We start from the raw sequence: 17438 nt of genomic DNA on the forward strand, positions 1-17438 counted from the left end.
TAAATTCAAGTGGTCTTTCTCCATTTCCCCAGCACTTCCCACAATTTACCCCGAATAATTTAATAAGATCATACAAGCAAATTTCTAAATTCCCTTAGAACGGAGATTCCAACCCTCAGGAGGAAACAAACAGGTTTCCGACATTATTCTCGAGTGCATACTGGGGAAATTGAGGACTACCAATAATTCCGCATGTAATTGGTTAACGATGGGAGTAGAGATTCGAGTCTTGGTTGTTGGCAATGTGTGGGCGCAAGTCCCATAAGGATTTTTGCCCACCACTGGAAAGTGTGACGGCGGCGCAGCTGAAACCAGGGGCTTCAGTGACTACTGTGCATGGCTCAGTCTCGGACAGTCGTCAACGGGCCCTCGAACGAGCTTTATACCGTTATCGCCGCCACTGTTTATATGTTTACCTCATAAGTAAAATTGCTGGTTAATCAATTTCGCATTATTTGCACCGGATAAATGCGTTTTTGAATTTTTTTCCCTGTGAAATGTCCCGGATTTTATAATGAGTTTTCTTTCTGAGTGAGATGTTTGTTATGGTGGTGAATTAATTTCAATGGGTGACTAAGACCGAATCAACAGACTCCCACGTTTCTTTCAATCTTAGCACTCTCTCATCGTTGACTTGTGGCCTCTCTGGCCACTTATTGTTAAATCATCGGCTCTCGGAGTCAATCTGCAGAGTTTTATATGTTGTTTAGAATATTTTATCTTGTTTTGAAGCCCGATGAGGCCACATGAGGTAAGAGAACTTGAAAGTTCTGTGTTAACAACAAAAACGAATATCTGGATTTCAGAGATCTTTCGAAGAGATTTTTCGCACATTAAAATTGATAAAGTGAAAATTTCTCGATAAGGACAAACGTTAACAAATTTCAAAAATTGATTATGCTCTCCAGACACCTGTTCGTCTGGAATTCCCAAAATTTTAATTTATTCTGAATTACCTGGGGAACGTCTACGTAAAATGGGGGAAATTCAGACATTGGTTGTTGATCTGCAGCAGTTTGAAAATATCTCAAGACATGTCCGGTGGATTTCTCAGCTTGTCGATATTTAATAATTATATTTGAAGTCACTATGGGTCGGAGGTTACTCGCTTCTGCTGCATCGATCGCCCTTACGCTCTAGCCTCATATTTCCTGGATCACATCCCTTTATTTACCCTCCCTTGCCCCGACGTGCGTAGGCATGCTACCGTCCCACTCAATATTTCTCAATTTTAGTTAAATCAATTATTTGAGTTTTGCAAAATTTCTTGCTAATCGGATCGACTCCAGTATTTTTTTTCATGGGCGGGACAGCAATTCTGGCGTTTTATGGATATTTTCATGTTTCGAAGGGTGGTTAACGTTGAATGTTCTATAAAAGCCACCTGTCGATTCGCTACATTTACAGGTCAATTTTCATTACAACCCCATTCCTCAACACTACACACAGAAACAATGTGTTGTCTGCATGTTTGTGGCGGTACTGAAAATAATTAGAGAAGTATGATGGTTATAACGTAGATTGATGAATTTCAAACGTTCTATCGATTTATTAATCTGCTTACCACGATATTATCCGGGACATGCGACCACTTCTGCTTTGGCCTTTGACAAGCCACTCGTGAAATTTCTCTCCCCTTTTTTCAAGGGATCTAGTAGGTGGCCTGTCTCACATATTCCCTGAGTCGAGAGAGTTGGTCAACATGTGGGAAACTGGATGTAGACAACACTCTGATCCACATAATTCCTCATTGTTCGATATCGAAGGGCATGATAAACAATTATAGGGTAAGGGAACAAGGGCAGACAGATAGACTCGTAGAAATTTCTTGTTATTTCATTCACAATGTCGCCGCAATTGTTATCATTTCAAGATAGAATTTAATTTCAATAAAAAATGCTCACTGTATTCCTTATTCATTTTGACTTTCTCAGTTCCGTATAGACTTGAAAATTACTTAATTATCCAAAGAACTTTCCTAACAGTGACTCACGCTTGTCTGCCCCAACACATCCGTATCTACTGATTCAAAGAGTTGAAATATCTTTCGCAGCCGATGAATTTCCCTAAATTTGAAAGAAACATTTTATAGGACATGAGATTCTCGTATATTTCGTAAGGCTATCCTTTATTTGCCCAGCAAATCTTGCGACTGAAGAAGTTGTAAGAAGATTTGGTGACTCTCTCCCCATTGTCGCTGAGATGTTATGTAACAGGGCTGAGCTCGAATGGGGGAGAGTTAAATAAAGATTGATGCGGGATGGTCAAACGAGGGAGAGCTAAGCCAGAGGGTGTCCTCCCAGGAATGAGAAGAATTCGGTTGATTTTTTTGTTGTTGTTCAACTCTTCTCTGTTTATCCGTTTCACCTTTAACAGTGATTCATTAACAAACGAGTAATGAACTATGACTTATTCATTAAAAAATTCTTATTTGGTTTGTTAAAGCTGGACAGTAACGGTGGACTTTTTCCAAAATAGTTGAGACAATCCTGGCACTGATCATGATAAAAAATCACCTGAATTTTCTATACGACCAGTATTGAGGCATTAGTGTCAGGGTGAAAGAGCTGGCAATGAGGCAAACCTGGAATCCTGCGGCGCTCAGAGTAGCGACCGCCAGGTCACTACACACACACAGCAGGCAGCCAATATTTGTACTGAAGTGCAGAGGTATTCGGTGGCCCTAAAGAGATACCCGGAGGGAACCATAAAAAATAAAACGACAGAGATAGCGTGACAGAGGTCGGCTTGTTTTCCTGCAATTATCGTTGTTTCCTCCTCTCCCTATCTTATTTTCCTCTTTCTTTCCGCTGTCGTTCCTTGAATGTAACTTACGTTGATGAGATTGCATGGAAAACAGGGAAACTTTGTTGCATATGAAAATACGGCTTCAGGCGGAATGGAGTACTGCAAAAGTTGGCAAACTGTGGCTCTTCATCTGACCACAACGACAATGACAACCATTGCTGTTATGACTTATGTACATGCTACCGTTGAAGCTCAGAGCACACTCAGAGATAGTCTAGCAGCGTCAACTACGGTGTTTCCTCGTGAGGGTTCAAAGCCTCTTGATAGCCGGAGGGTAACTACTGTTTTATCTACTAGAGACTAGAGATGAAATTCACATTTTCAGACCCATTTCGTCTTCTCACCTCATGCGACATTCAGAGGGACAGAGAGAAATAGGTCTGATATGTCTAATCACTGTTGCATTTGGTTTTTCGATTATTGGATAATATTGCGGCAACAGTCTGATTGCGCTTTATAACGTCATGGAGGTCATCAACGCAACCCGATATCAATCCAATAGAGACCGGAATTGAGCTTTTTATTTCACCCGGGCTGAGCAACTCAAATATGAACGTGCATTGATTTGCTTTTTCATGTTTGGTGGGGCATGAAGGGATATTGGAAAATTTAAAAATATTTTTCGTATTGTCACTGGCACTGGGGATGTACTTTCACTCGATGAAAATTGCTTAATGACAGGCGGATGTCGAGGAAGCCTTGGACATTATTGAAGATGCAGCCTCCGGTGCACTTGGGGAGGTCTGTGCGTCGATTACTGGGTACAAATCTCTGCCAGCTGGTGCGGCACTCGATCCCCGGAGGTTTGATATTGCCAGACAAAAGGTGGATATGTCGGCTACTTTATTGCAAAACCTCGGCTCCGTCCGGGACACAGGTAATTTTTTACACATTGTAAAATATTCTCACTCACTGAGAGAAAAGGTCTCATAAAAGTTACGGAGGGTGTAGCTTAAAGTAGGGGGCCTCTGTCATTTCTTTTGGGCCTTTTTTTATCACCGAAGCATTACAGAACCCTCGCGTAATTATTATTTAAGTATTTCCCTGGTGTTGTTCCTCTTTATCTCATGGTATTCTTCAACTCTGAACTCAAAGAATTCTCGAACTTAACGTGAACCCGTCTGACTATTTTCTTCCAGTTCTACTGAATGCAATAGCAAGGTCATTACTGGTATCGATGATGGGTGCAGTGGCAGCCCGAGTTATTGTGTTCAATGCAACAACGGACATTATCATTGCTGAGACTTGGCTGAAGCGTGCCCTGGGGAATATGGCTGAGCCAATGAAGTTGGAAAGTGAATTATTACGCGTTGGCTATCGACCAGATTCCGGGCTCCCTTGGTTCGAGAATGGTGGAGAATCCAGTTCCAGTTTGAGGTTCGCTTTAATTAACTAGCACCATGACACACGGCTCCTTTTGCTCAACATATTTATACGTCTAGATCACCGAAATTTATTGAATCAGCCCCGGGCGACTCATACCTGGGCTGGTGGACTATGCCATACATTTCCTGCAAGACCAGACAGTGGCTAATTTCGTATAGTGTTTACGTACGACCTTGGGACACGCGACATGGGTGAGTATCATCCTGAAATTGCTTATCACCTTTTATCTGTTGTAATAAAAAACACATGAAAAGCCCGAATGCACGGAGAGAATATAAAATTCAAAATTACGATAGTGTCGGCAACTTTCGTAATTTTTGCTCAATATTATTTGCTTTATTGTGCTGTAGTATTCGAGATTTTTTGAGCATCGATATCGACATTAGTGGGCTCGAAGTGAATCAGTGCGATTCTGAGAAGCACGAAAGGACTACGAAGGAAGACCATAAGGACAATTACATCGAGTCTTTTAGGGGCTCTCATAAATGTCACGACGATACCACGCAAGTAAACACGCCGAAATTCACTTACAATTAATTTTATGGGAATTATTTTGCGAATTAATTCGTGCGGAAAGACACAAAAACATTTTACAATAGTCAAACAGGTTCAAGCTTTGAACGACAAAATGTGAAGAGTCCTTTGATTGATCCGCTCACCTTTCTCCGGTATTTCCTGTTTATACAGTTGAGTGCTCCATTTGACCCTCTTAGATCCTCACAACAGTCTTGCAGGTCTCTCTCAATTAACGTTCATGACACTTTGAAGCTGTATCCCCATTGCCAACTCAATGTTTCTGGCAACGCCACTCTAGCTCGTTTGATAGTGAATCCATTTATTACCTAATTCGAAACGCCGCTAAAGGTCATTTGAGGCGATCAAGGCGGTCCTGTAATTTCTGACAATTCGCGGTGGAGGGGGAGAGGTTCCTGGGGTGCGATGTCACTCTGTAATTAATGAAGATAATCCAAGAAGATGAGGATATCAATTTAACATCCCCGGGGCTCTTGATTGCAACAATATCCCGCATGGCTACATAACTCTATTATCTCCTGCAGATGTAGCTCGAATAGGTTTTTTATATCTCTGCGAAGGTCTAGCGATATACAAAATATATTCTATTTCTTAATTTCGATTTTTTTAGTTGAATTATACTTAAAATATGGATATTAAAAAATAAAATAATATAATGGGCTAATATTAATATCTGACGATTTGTCGTAGTGTATATACAAAGGACTAAACATCCGTAAAAATACAGAGACATCAGGTGCAAGAGTTGCTCCTGGTTGGGCAAAAGGTGCATATGCTTGCCGATGCCGCGAGGGCTTTTATAGCCCTGCAACTTACATGAGGAATGGAGAACCTGCCGCCTTTGATGGAGAACTGGTTGAGGGTATGCTATCACTCTATAAAGCTTCGAAAGGGTATTTGTTTTTATTGGCTCCATTTGAGGGCTTTCCTTGCAGCTGTTTGGAAGGATATGCAGATGAACAAGAGCAGTTTGTACAGGGAAAAGTTTCAGTGCATCATGTGCGCCCCGGGCTGCGTCACTTGCCAGGGACCTGAACCTTGCCTCGCTAGCTACAGTTGGCCCTTCAGGTGAGTGGTCTTGTGATATTCAGTTCTTATAGTAAATTTAAAGATTATCAGTATTTATTACATCGACCTTAGATCCCTTGTTCCCGTTGGTGGACCTGGCAAATCCCCGATGGATTATTTTTCTTCGATTTACAATTCCAGGATCACATTGCTGTCCTTCTCGGTATTCTGTGCCTGCTGCGCAGTCCTTCTTATCGCCTACGTCTATCAGCATCGCAAGCTCAAAGTTTTCAAGGTCGCCTCACCAATTTTCCTGTCCATCACACTTCTCGGTTGTGCAATAATGTATCTTGAGGTGTATATTGTTTATTTTTTCGTCAGATTTCATTGAAACACAGCAGATTCTCGTTAGAGTCACGCCGTTATGATACGAACGAGAGTCCACCGTGTTAGGAAAGATATTTTTCTGCTGTATTCCTTTGACGATTTAACTTTAATTTTTAGATGGCTGCAATTTTTCCAGTACTCGATCTTTACTCCTGCATTGCCACAAAATGGACGAGACACTTGGGATTCTGCGTTTCTTATACAGCACTTTTGATGAAAACTTGGAGGTAATCAAAACTTTCCTCCATTTTACTTCTACTTTATTCTTCTAGCAAATGACATTTGTATGGCGGAGTAATAGAGGAATATGCTAATCCATAAATTCGAAAATTTCATTCCAACTATCTTGCAAATGTTCCAGGGTATCATTAACTTATCGCGTGAAGAGTGCGCATAAAGTCAAACTAACGGACAAGCAACTTTTACAATGGATGGTCCCAATTCTCCTCGTAATGCTCATATATCTCGGCACTTGGACACTCAGTGCACCTCCTGATGCCAAAGTTATTGCCGACAGTCGGGGTTTAGAATTTTATCAGTGTGAATACAACTGGTGGGATCATAGTCTAGCAATTGGTAATCTATTGATTAAAACGAACATTATTTCACTGATTGAAATTTTAGGGGATAAACGGGGTATGAAATCCTCATTTAAAAATTCCTGGAATTTTCCAGATAATTTTAATGTAATAATATTGTAGGAGAAATTCTCTTCCTTGCGTGGGGTATTCGGGTTTGCTACAATGTCCGGAATGCCGAGAGCCTGTTCAACGAGGCTCGACTCATCAGTTATGCTATCTACAATATCGCAGTTGTGAATACTACCATGATCGCTATTCAGTGAGTTCGTAATTATTTATTATCAAATGCATTGGAAAAATGGCAATTGGAGAGTTGTGAAAATTTTTATAGTCTCTTCATCTTCCCTCATGCGGGACCAGACATGAAATACGCCCTCGGCTTTCTCCGAACACAGTTGTCCACGTCAGTTACGATATTCCTCGTCTTTGGCCCGAAGGTAATTTCGAAAATAACAGACTTAAACCTCATTATCTTGAGATATTTTGAGACTGACTTTTCTTTACAATTGTAATTCTATTTAGTAATTTCTTTCACAAGTGAGTCTTGTGTTTCCAAAGGTATTAAGAGTACTTCGAGGTCACGGAGACCAATGGGATAGTCGTGCTCGTGCCCGAGGCATCACAGCAAGTTTCTCCCTCAACGGGATTCGTGGATTAGTAGCTGAAGAAACAACGGATCTCTACCAAGAGAACGAAGAACTCAAAGAGGAAATTCAAAAATTAGCGGCGCAAATTGAGTTTATGAAAATAGTGCATATGGAGATGCACAACCGCCACATAAAACCAAAGTTAGGAGGATATTTCAGTACCCATGGACACGGCTGGGGAGCTCAAAGTCCCAACGCGAAAACTACATCAGCCAGTTTTATCATCAAGGTTTGTGTAACAATACCCAGAAACAATTAAAATGCTAATACTTTGAGACCAAAATTATTGTTGACAAATATTCAGTCACTTGAGAGATGTTTTTATTTTTCATAAGCTATATTTCTCGGGAAATACAAGGAATTCCTAACTTTGCTTCTATACTTTCAATAATATCGGGAATATGGAAATTGATTATCAGACGGTCGTGGAAAGAGGTGCAAGTGAAGCAGCTGCTGCAGCGGTAGACGACTCGACATTTCCCTCCGGGAGTCTACATCGTGCAAGGAGAATGGAGCTCTTGAGGGAAAGAAAAGCTGCAAGGGAAAAGGAAAGGGCCACCGCCGCGGCCGCTGCTGCGAGTAAAAGTGATGGAAGTCATGGGGAAAAAGAGGGTGAGCAAGTGTGACAAGGGCTTCAAAACGCAGAAGTGAGTATCAATGAAATAGAAATATTATTTACATTGTTTCTAATCAGTTCGACTTTTATGATTGATCATTTTTAGTCATAGAAATGAATCAAGATACGGCTTATATAATTTTGTAGGTATGGCTGTAAAAAAACCCAATGAACATGAGTTTAAAAGTGTTATTTGTTGTTCCTGTGCTGCCTCGATTATTCGGTGATGTTACCTTCGCACAAAAATCAATAAATCAAATCATTGGTTAAAAAGGGGGAGATATCGAATATACAAATCAGCAGAAAATCCAGTCTCAGATGCGCTATTATTTAGAGAGTAATTGGCGTGTCGATGATAAGGGGTGTTAAATAGTACGAGGGCGGACTGGTAAGTGAAAATTGCATTTTCACCTCAGTTGGGTCGTCGAATGCAACGGACACGAAAAGTGAGTTACATTCGACTTCTCGTTCACAATGATGGATAAAAAATTATTGCAAATTGCCTTATTGGAAAGTGGAGAGTATCCAAGAGGGGCCTGGTTGTCCCCCTTTAAATTTACTTAAGCGTTGATCGTGAAAATATCGGTGAGCCTCATTTTAAACATATATTTCGCAATTCCGTAGTGAAGTGACACAGAGAGAGCAAAATTAATATTGAATTATTTTTTGAAATTAGTCAAGAGCTACCAAGTTAATTGAAATGGTGCCAAACACATTTTTCTGGCTCCAGTAAATGCACATTTTTTCTATAAATTTATAATTTGAATTCATTTGTACAGTACACTTCTCTCACTTCACCCCGGAATGCATGTCAATCATTAATAAATGGTACAAACAAGCATTATAACAAATTATTGCGCGAATCTGTCAATTTTTTTGACATGTACTACAATCCAAAGTACAATTTCAATGTTAACATCGCGAAATATGAAAAAAATATTTTGCTGGTATTTAAGAAAGAATAAAAAGAACAAATCAAAGACATAAAATCAATTATTAAATGTCTCACGTGTTTTATCGTTAGAAAAAATACATGTGATTAATGTACGTACGTGTGAGGTCCTTTGTAATTACAAGGCCATACTGTTTAACGAATGACTAAGAATAATAGCTATTATGGAATGAAAGCTTAATGATTTTAAGCAATCAAATTGTTGAAGTAAATGAATTGATCAAAAAAAGTTATCCATGACAGCGCAATTGTTTAGATAATTTAGGCTCCTATTAAGAATTGTTGTGATAATTGTTTATCTACTTGCACTTTAATGACAATAAAAATCATTAAGATCAGTTCTTAATTTGCCATGAAATTATTTACCGAAATAATGACAATCAGACGCTCTAAGAGTGAAGATCGTGATCAGGTGCTTTCTGGTTTGGGATTTTTACGAGTCCGTGACTCGTGGTTGGCACATGCCATGGAAAAAGGATTTCATGCAGTAATCAATTAGATTTTTTTAACGAATTTATTAACGCTGCATACAATTGAAATTTTACATTAAAACATATAGGAAATAACAATGTACTGGATTGAATGAAAGTGGTTTTATCTCTGAACCATAATCTGGCGTGAATTCATTTCTTCACGTGGCAAATCGATGCAATTCTATTAATTCTCACTCGATAGTTGTAATAACTTCATTGTTATAAATATTTGACAAGCTGTTAAAACATTGAATAATCGACTGTTGAGTTTTGATGGCCTCGAGGCTCGGTGCCATCAGGGTTTTATCAAGAAAGCCGGAATGCTCTAGTAATAATGGAAGTGCATCGATGTAATATCCGTCGTACATTTTTCCAACTGCTAGAATTCTTTTCTTCGTTGACTTTTCCAGCTGAGAGCGTAATTTTCTGATATCAAATTTCTGAGAGCATTTAGTACACTTTGAATGGAGTGAATCCAATGAATTTCCGCATGATGTACATCGGAAGGTAATTTCATCAGGAAATGGAAACTTCCAATCGAATTTGCATGGTTCGCACTTGCAAATAAAATGATATTTCTCCGCCAAATACTGTTGACGAAGTTGCTGTGAGTCGATGATGAAGTGGGGACCATAGCAGTCTAACAACTCGGCGCCCTTCTCAATGAATCGCAAAGATCGAACAACAACTTTTCCTGAATAAGAGATGAGTGGAAGGAAATCAGTAAAACACAAAAATCAATGCTAGGGATTTTTTTCGGTAATTCCACCGACCACGCGACGATAAGAGAAATAAATCATTTTTACCTCCAGGATACGAATGCCGGACTACATTTGGATAACAGCTGTGATTGACAAGACTGACAGAGCTATAAATAGCACCTCCCACATTACGTGGTTCCCATGTCCTCGTATTGCGGTCCCTAAAATTCTCAACAATCTCGTAAGCATTACAATCGACCGCTTGCATGTGTCTCATCATAGCCACTGCCAGCAGTACAATTTCTCTCTGTCCAATGGTCTCTCTATTCCTCTCATCAACCTCCATCAATACAAAAGCCAAGCATTTCGCCAGGTATACTGACTTTATAGAGCGTGACAGATTGACCTTTGCATCTGCCTTTTCACAATGCGTCTCTAAGGAAAATATTGTTCTATAATCCAGGGGATCATAAAAGTCACTCTTTATATCAATCTCTAGGGACTTCCTCGCATCCTCACATTTAGCGTCTTGGTAGCACAAAAATTCAGCATCAAGTGAATTTGAGTTCTTGGTAATTGCCTTTGCTATTGTTGTTCTATAGGCGAGTAATACGTGAGATTTTTGATCACAAGTCCTTGATCTTTCCAAAAAATTATCAAAAATCATGCATTCGTATTTGTGGTAACTACTCCAGGCATTTGTTCGGCATTCCTCTGAGCAGAACGAAACCTATCAAGCCAAACCATGCTTAAAGTAAAACGGATGCTTAAATTTATTCCTTTGAGAATACGAGGGACTAGTATTTTCATCCGGAAACCAAAGCAGAATGAAATAGAAATGTATTTTTACTCACAGTCTGACAGTTTCCACAAGGTACTGTAATATTTTGACTCCCCTGAAGGGACGAGTGACAGTGAAGACAATTGGTCGAGAGTGCTGCTTCGTCAGTGCTAAAGGAAAAAGGCTCATCAACAATCAGAACACTACCTGCTTTGATGTTCTTCGTTGCGATTAAGTGTCTGCCTCTAACATCTTCGTGGATTAATGCAACTGTATCACTGCAGCTTTTGAGCTGTCTGTTGGCTTTCCCATCGACTTTGGGGAGTTTCTTTTCATTTGCCTCAGGAGATTGCTTACTATTTTTTTTCATCTGCTTCAAACACTGAGACTTCAATAAATTACACATCGTCTTCATCTTCTCTGTTTCCAATTCATTCAGGACTCTTGAGCTTTCTAAGCTGACAAGCATTTGCATCGCATAATTACAATCTCTATAGCATTTCTGATACGATCGTACGCTGAATTCATATTTAGCTCGCGCTATAATGATCTGTATGGCAAAGAGGCTGTCAGTCTCAGCTGCAAAGAGTGCCTTCGTCAGAAGATCAATTTTGCATAAATTGGAAATCTTTCCTGCACCTTCTGCCGTAGAATTAACGTCATTGAATATTCTTTCAGCTTCTTCATTATTCTTTGGAGTAAAGAACCCAGTAACGTCTGTATTCGAAACCCGATCTAACTGCAATATCATCTCTACCATTCCATGTCTGTCTCCAGCTTTAGAATGTTTCTTAAATTCTCTCATGAAGAATTCTGTATTTGCAGTATTGTAGATGGAACTGTGAAATTGTCCCAGTGATTCCCTGTCATGAGATTATTAAATTGTTAGATTACGGAGAATTTACCAAAAGAATATCTCAGCACTGCTTCATCACTGAATCTATGCACATTAAATTAATATATACAAAGTAATTCCAATCAACCTTCTATTTTTTTCCATCACGAATATCTGGAGGAACTGAAGGTGGTTCACGATGTAGCTTCTGGCACGCACAGAACGTTTGTGACGGAAAACCGTGACTAAAATTAGCTGTCGAAGTTTCCATCGAGTTCAGAGTATCGTTCCTGGCTGCTAACACGTGTTAAGACACGAGAGGAATGTTGGCTAGGAAGACAATGGAGTGAAATGAATTGTTTTCCCTGTCACCTTCTATCCGTTCCTCCGATTGCATCCAGATCCGGAGCAATATCACAAATAAAGACATTTTATTTGAATTATCATGATTACCTCAGATAATCGAACAAACGGAGAGGGTGTGGCGTCTTGGTGGATAGTCTATAAATATTTTCGGCGTCAACGACGATTATTTCGAAATTTATATCGATATATGCGGGTGTGGGTATCCCTGGTCTAATAATCAGCTGATCGCCGGTCGTAAACAACTGTCAACTGAAACAGCAGCAGGCAAGAGGTCTGGACCCGACCGGTAAGGCAGTGTTGATTTCTTACTGGCTCGTGGGACTGGCAAAACAGGGACTTCTCTCCGCAGTAGTATTGATCGAAGTGTGGATGAAACGTAAAGTTTTGACTATCAAACGGATTTGTATATAGTTTCAAGTTGATCCTCGCATATCAGTTGAACTTTGACGGAATCTTATTACGTCAGGATTCATTCTGGTACTTTATCAACGAAATTCTTGGTAATCGTCAGAATTCACTCTGGTATTGTGGAAATCAGGACCATTCGTGAGAACTTTGAAGTGAAAAATTCGAATAATGCCTCTGACAAAAACATTCTCACAAGAAGTTCAATGTCAATGGCACGAGGAAAACCTGAAGTAATTCTGTTTTCGATAAATTTCGAGAGAATGGCAGGGGTATGTACTATTTCGCTAGTGAACAGCTCCACATAATCAATTATACATTAGTCAAGGATGAACAGACCTTCAGTAATCAATTAACAGGCGTGTAATAATATAATGGAGGACTTCAATGATGGTTTAATGGTTCTAGTGGTAGATTTACGATGGAAGGATTCACACGTGACAATGTTTGGTTAAATAGGAAAGATCTGGTGATTGAGTTGTGGTTGCTCTGTACGAAGTAACGTGTTTTTTTCAAATCTGTGGCATAATACACAGGAGAAAATGGTGGAGAAACAAACATTAGCTAAGACTGTTCGTCTTTTGAAAACTCCAGCAGTGGTGATGTTTGGGAATCCACTGCTGGATATTGTTGTCACTCTTCAGGATCAGAGTATCTTAGAAAAGTATGAACTACCAGCGGATGGAGAGATTGAACTTGAAGAGGATAAGATTCAGGAGATTTTGGCTGATTTAGCAGAGTAAGATACACATTTTATTTCATTTATCTATTCCATACTATTCCATACTATAGTAAAGACGTTGAAAGAATCTAATGAAAGATATAATTATTATAACTGACTAGGGAATTTTTGTAGATGCGAACAGAGAATTAGTCCAGGGGGTTGTGCTCAGAACAGTGCCAGACTGCTTCAGTGGCTCTGTGGAGGTAAAAATGTTTCACCTGTCGTTGTCTATTGTGGAGGATTAGGAAAGGATTCTAGAGGTTCAACTCTACAAAAATTAGTGAAAGATGATGGAATACAAACCAGGTGAGTGTCTGGAATGAAGATCCCAAACGGAAAAAAATAGTTTGGGAAAAATTTTCTGTTCCAGATATGCAATGCATTCAACCCTTCCCACGGGCATATGTATGTCCTTGATATGCGATCAATCCCGTAGTTTGATTGCCAACCTAGGAGCTGCCTCTCTCTACACACCGCTGGACTTGAAGCGAAGTAATTTGCCTCTCGATGGGCTCAAGATAATCTACATCGAGGGATTTTTCGTAACGCATAGTTTAGATGTTGCCAAAGAAATTATCGTACTTACCCAAGAGAAATGTAAAAATGTTGTTGTAGCCTTCAATCTTAGTGGAGAGTATATATTTAAAGTAAGTCTACATAAACAGTTATTCTCGAATTAAGTGAGTGGCATGAGTTGAATAATTTCAGTTGAACAATTGTCAAAAAATGTGGAAATTCTCAAAAGGTTATCCCCTTTCTAGGAACATCATGCAGCCATTTGTGAGATGGTTGGTCTAGCCAAAATTGTGTTTGGAAATGCGAGAGAAATGAAAGCTCTAGCAAAAGCTTTGAGTCTGCAGTTCGATAATGTCACGGACATTCCTTTCTTATTAAACAGCTCCAAACGAGTAACGGTCAGTGTAGCCAGTTCAAGTGCAGAAGAAGATTGGCTAACAGACAACGATATATTTGTGATGACTCAGGGTGGATCAGCGCCGGCAATCGTTGTTTGGGGTGAAGGTCATTCGTCGCAGGTAATAATTTAAAATTACTCTACTTTCAGCCCATGCTCTAATCTGCTATGTATAGCAGAAATAAACATTTATTCATGCCTCTTCCATACAGGTTCACCCAAAGAAACCAAAGGAACCAATAGTCGACACAACTGGAGCTGGAGATTCCATAGTTGCAGGATTTTTAGCAGGTGTTTTAGCTAAGTGGGATCCAAAATCTTGTCTCGAGTGCGGCTGCAGGACGGCTGCCAAAATAATTACGAAATTAGGGGTTAATATACCTTCCAACGAACCGGCTGCGAATTTTAATTGATTATGAATTTTGCGCAATATTATGATCTTGACATTTTGGTGGATTATGGTTTCTTCCGGAAGAAAGTTTCCCTTGTGTTTGGCTTTCTACTGATTACAAATAAAATATTTATTTAATGTTAATGGACCTATTCCTTCACTACTTCCTTATTTGTCGGTCGGCTTTATCGGATTCCTGTAGTATCGACTACTAGTCTCCTACTCATAACTACTGTCCGAAAGGGGGCCAAAATTGATGAGCCATGGCAATGGCAGTCTGATACCGGTGTTTTTCATAAGTTTTTGAGGTTAACTTAGTGTTTATCCTCGTCAAGATGAATAAAATATTGAGTTCATCAATTAAAAAAGTGTCAACAAAAATTAAATCGAAAGAATTAAAGCCATCGGAACTTCACAAATCATCCTGCAAGTTAATCACTTCAACGAAACCTCTCAACGCATACATTCACACTACAGAATGCATTGGAAAACAACAATCACAAGCGTCAGACACTCGACAGTATGAAGATAAACTATTGGGAAATCTCGATGGAATTCCCATAGCAATAAAGGACAATTTCTGTGTTGAGGGTGAACCCACGACTTGTGCCTCTCTAATGCTAGCCAATTTCGTCCCAGGATACTCAGCCACAGTTTATGAACGGTTGAAGTCCAATGGAGCTGTACTTATGGGGAAGACAAATCTCGATCAGTTTGCAATGGGTGCAGGAACAGTTGACTCCCATTTTGGCTTTACGCGCAATGTGTGGGGCTCAGAAATCATGAAATATTACACGTCCAATAGCCTAGCGAGTTCAGACATTAAGCAAAATTGTGGGAAGGACGATTGGTATATTGCAGGTAATTTTTATTATTCAAATTACATTCTTTATAATTTTGGTGCAGAAACATTTTGGAAGCTAATAGGATCCTATGTAATTCTAGGAGGGAGTAGTGGAGGTTCAGCCATAGCAGTGGCCACAGGTACATGTTTTGCCGCCCTGGGTTCAGACACGGGTGGCTCCACTCGCAATCCAGCCTCCTACTGTGGCTTGACAGGCTTCAAGCCTAGTTATGGCTTAGTATCCCGTCATGGCCTCATCCCCCTGGTGAACTCCATGGATGTCCCTGGGATTCTCACAAGAAAAGTTGAAGACTGCGTTGAAATACTCAACTGCATTGCAGGTCCTGATGAGAAGGACTCAACAACTATTGATCAACCCTTTACCCCCATAAATCTGACCCCTCCCAATCTCCAAGGCCTGCGAATCGGTATTCCCATTGAGTACTCCCCTCCAGAGCTTGAGGAAGAAATGTCGACCTGCTGGAAAAAAGTGAGTTATTTATTAGAGGAAGCAGGAGCCACTGTTGTTCCAGTGTCTCTTCCCCACACAGAGTATTCAATCGTCTGTTATTCAGTCTTAAATCAGTGCGAGGTTGCCAGCAACATGGCAAGGTACGATGGGTTAGAATACGGTCTTAGACCTAATGAGATATCATCCACTGAACAATTGTACGCCAAAGCGCGAAGCATGGGCTTTAATGACGTCGTCAGGAGCCGAATCCTCACGGGGAATTACTTCTTACTCTCTGAAAATTATGACGACTATTTCGTCAAAGCCATGAAACTCCGTCGATTAATCTCTGAGGATTTTGACAGAGTTTGGGAGGAGAACGTCGATGTTTTGTTGACTCCCACGACTTTGAGTGATGCCCCCAGTTTTAAGGAGTTTACGGGTCAAGACAATCAAACCCAATGCTCCATTCAAGACTTCTGTACGCAACCAGCGAACATGGCGGGAATTCCAGCACTTAATTTACCCATCACTATATCCTCTAGAGGTCTTCCGCTTTCTCTGCAGCTCATGACTTCTTTTCTGAATGATGAGAGGTTATTCAGGGTTGCCAAGTGGATTGAGGATGCTGTCCAATTCCCGACGCTACAGCTGGCTAATTCGGAGTTATTGGAATAGTCGTGTTCTTTGCCTATTTGTGGAGTGAAGGGAGGGAGAGGGGGAAATTAAGTGAAAATGTAAATTCGAAATGGCGCTATTCGAAGATCAACACAGTAATTGGTGCATTTATTTTCAACTGATCTTGTTTGATTGCTCATTCACTGATTGGTTTGTAAATAAATGTTTTTGTTAGAGCTGAGAGGCCTCATTGATTTATTCGACAAAGGGAGATTGATGCGAAAGTAGATTCGAGTTTCAGTCGAGAAACATAGAACTAAGCTTTCCCTAACTCCGGACTGAATAAATAATGGGTGGAATCCGTCAAATAGCAATCATGAATTATTTGCGTTAATCATTGTGGTTGCGCTGATGAAAATGCGTTTATTAACTTTTCATCGTAGTTGTACGAATTGTATGGAATATATTCATTCCCTGTGGCAAATGGCGCACTCACTCTGATTAATTATTTGCAGAGTGTGATAGCTGGATGATAGCGTTTTGATGAATAATGGCAATTAAAGTTCAAAAAATTAAGTAACGTTACACCATTTATAGAGTGAATACATTTTCAACTGGACTCTGCATAGTAAATATTTTCAAATTATGTAAATTCTTTTAGACTATTATTCCATTCCAATGAATTTCACACTTGCTGTCAAAAGTCGGCCATAACTTTCATCTAGTTTTCACCCTCTCCCTCATCAACTCTGGATTGGTGATGTCTGATCACACTGTCGACTAACTACTTACAGCCTTCGCTCTCTGTTAAGCTTTGCCATCCACCCCATTATTCATCATTTTTTAGACTTCCCTATCTCCCAAAAAAATCCCCTTCTGCAGGAGACATGGAATGCGTTAGATTTAAAAATCTTGGGTACAAGTTGATCCCCCTTCGTTATGTATTCACGAAACGCAATGAAACAATGTCTTAGGTACCACTGTTAACGCGCCCGTCATTGCCTGGGGCTTCAGAAG

At 39.9% G+C, this 17438-nt stretch overlaps 4 protein-coding genes across 15 annotated transcripts; 3 read left to right on the forward strand and 1 right to left on the reverse strand.

The window, feature by feature from the left end:
* The first annotated feature begins 45 nt into the window (after positions 1-45).
* On the forward strand, positions 46-9257 carry LOC135161857 (probable G-protein coupled receptor CG31760). 11 transcript variants are annotated; one of them, XM_064119818.1, is made up of 17 exons: positions 46-751; positions 2446-2742; positions 2861-3082; positions 3490-3685; positions 3948-4185; positions 4251-4385; positions 4545-4701; positions 5419-5590; positions 5664-5796; positions 5869-6091; positions 6241-6350; positions 6485-6699; positions 6825-6963; positions 7036-7141; positions 7263-7580; positions 7771-7998; positions 8115-9257. In XM_064119818.1, the coding sequence occupies exons 3-16, from the start codon at positions 2900-2902 to the stop codon at positions 7975-7977; spliced, it is 2532 nt and encodes an 843-aa protein (XP_063975888.1). In that variant the 5' UTR covers positions 46-751; positions 2446-2742; positions 2861-2899; the 3' UTR covers positions 7978-7998; positions 8115-9257. The 11 variants fall into 11 exon arrangements, with proteins under 11 accessions (XP_063975888.1, XP_063975887.1, XP_063975885.1 ...); XM_064119817.1 differs by having other exon boundaries at positions 2895-3082; XM_064119815.1 differs by having other exon boundaries at positions 2446-3082; positions 8074-9257.
* A 154-nt stretch (positions 9258-9411) lies between these two features.
* On the reverse strand, positions 9412-12321 carry LOC135161865 (SET and MYND domain-containing protein 4-like). 2 transcript variants are annotated; one of them, XM_064119837.1, is made up of 5 exons: positions 12163-12321; positions 11858-12039; positions 10948-11737; positions 10199-10823; positions 9412-10086 (listed from the first exon to the last, which is right to left on the reverse strand). In XM_064119837.1, exons 2-5 carry the CDS (start codon positions 11872-11874, stop codon positions 9584-9586), a joined length of 1935 nt encoding a protein of 644 aa, XP_063975907.1. In that variant the 5' UTR covers positions 11875-12039; positions 12163-12321; the 3' UTR covers positions 9412-9583. The 2 variants fall into 2 exon arrangements, with proteins under 2 accessions (XP_063975907.1, XP_063975908.1); XM_064119838.1 differs by having other exon boundaries at positions 11858-12321.
* A 136-nt stretch (positions 12322-12457) lies between these two features.
* On the forward strand, positions 12458-14652 carry LOC135161877 (uncharacterized). The gene is made up of 6 exons (XM_064119853.1): positions 12458-12752; positions 12889-13219; positions 13337-13510; positions 13575-13851; positions 13966-14238; positions 14330-14652. Exons 2-6 carry the CDS (start codon positions 13023-13025, stop codon positions 14528-14530), a joined length of 1122 nt encoding a protein of 373 aa, XP_063975923.1. The 5' UTR covers positions 12458-12752; positions 12889-13022; the 3' UTR covers positions 14531-14652.
* Positions 14653-14763: 111 nt separating this feature from the next.
* On the forward strand, positions 14764-16991 carry Gata (Glutamyl-tRNA amidotransferase, subunit A). The gene is made up of 2 exons (XM_064119845.1): positions 14764-15369; positions 15454-16991. The coding sequence occupies exons 1-2, from the start codon at positions 14844-14846 to the stop codon at positions 16479-16481; spliced, it is 1554 nt and encodes a 517-aa protein (XP_063975915.1). The 5' UTR covers positions 14764-14843; the 3' UTR covers positions 16482-16991.
* Positions 16992-17438: the final 447 nt, after the last annotated feature.

The sequence above is a fragment of the Diachasmimorpha longicaudata genome, chromosome 4, assembly GCF_034640455.1.
Source record: "Diachasmimorpha longicaudata isolate KC_UGA_2023 chromosome 4, iyDiaLong2, whole genome shotgun sequence".
Taxonomy (NCBI): Eukaryota; Metazoa; Arthropoda; class Insecta; order Hymenoptera; family Braconidae; genus Diachasmimorpha; species Diachasmimorpha longicaudata.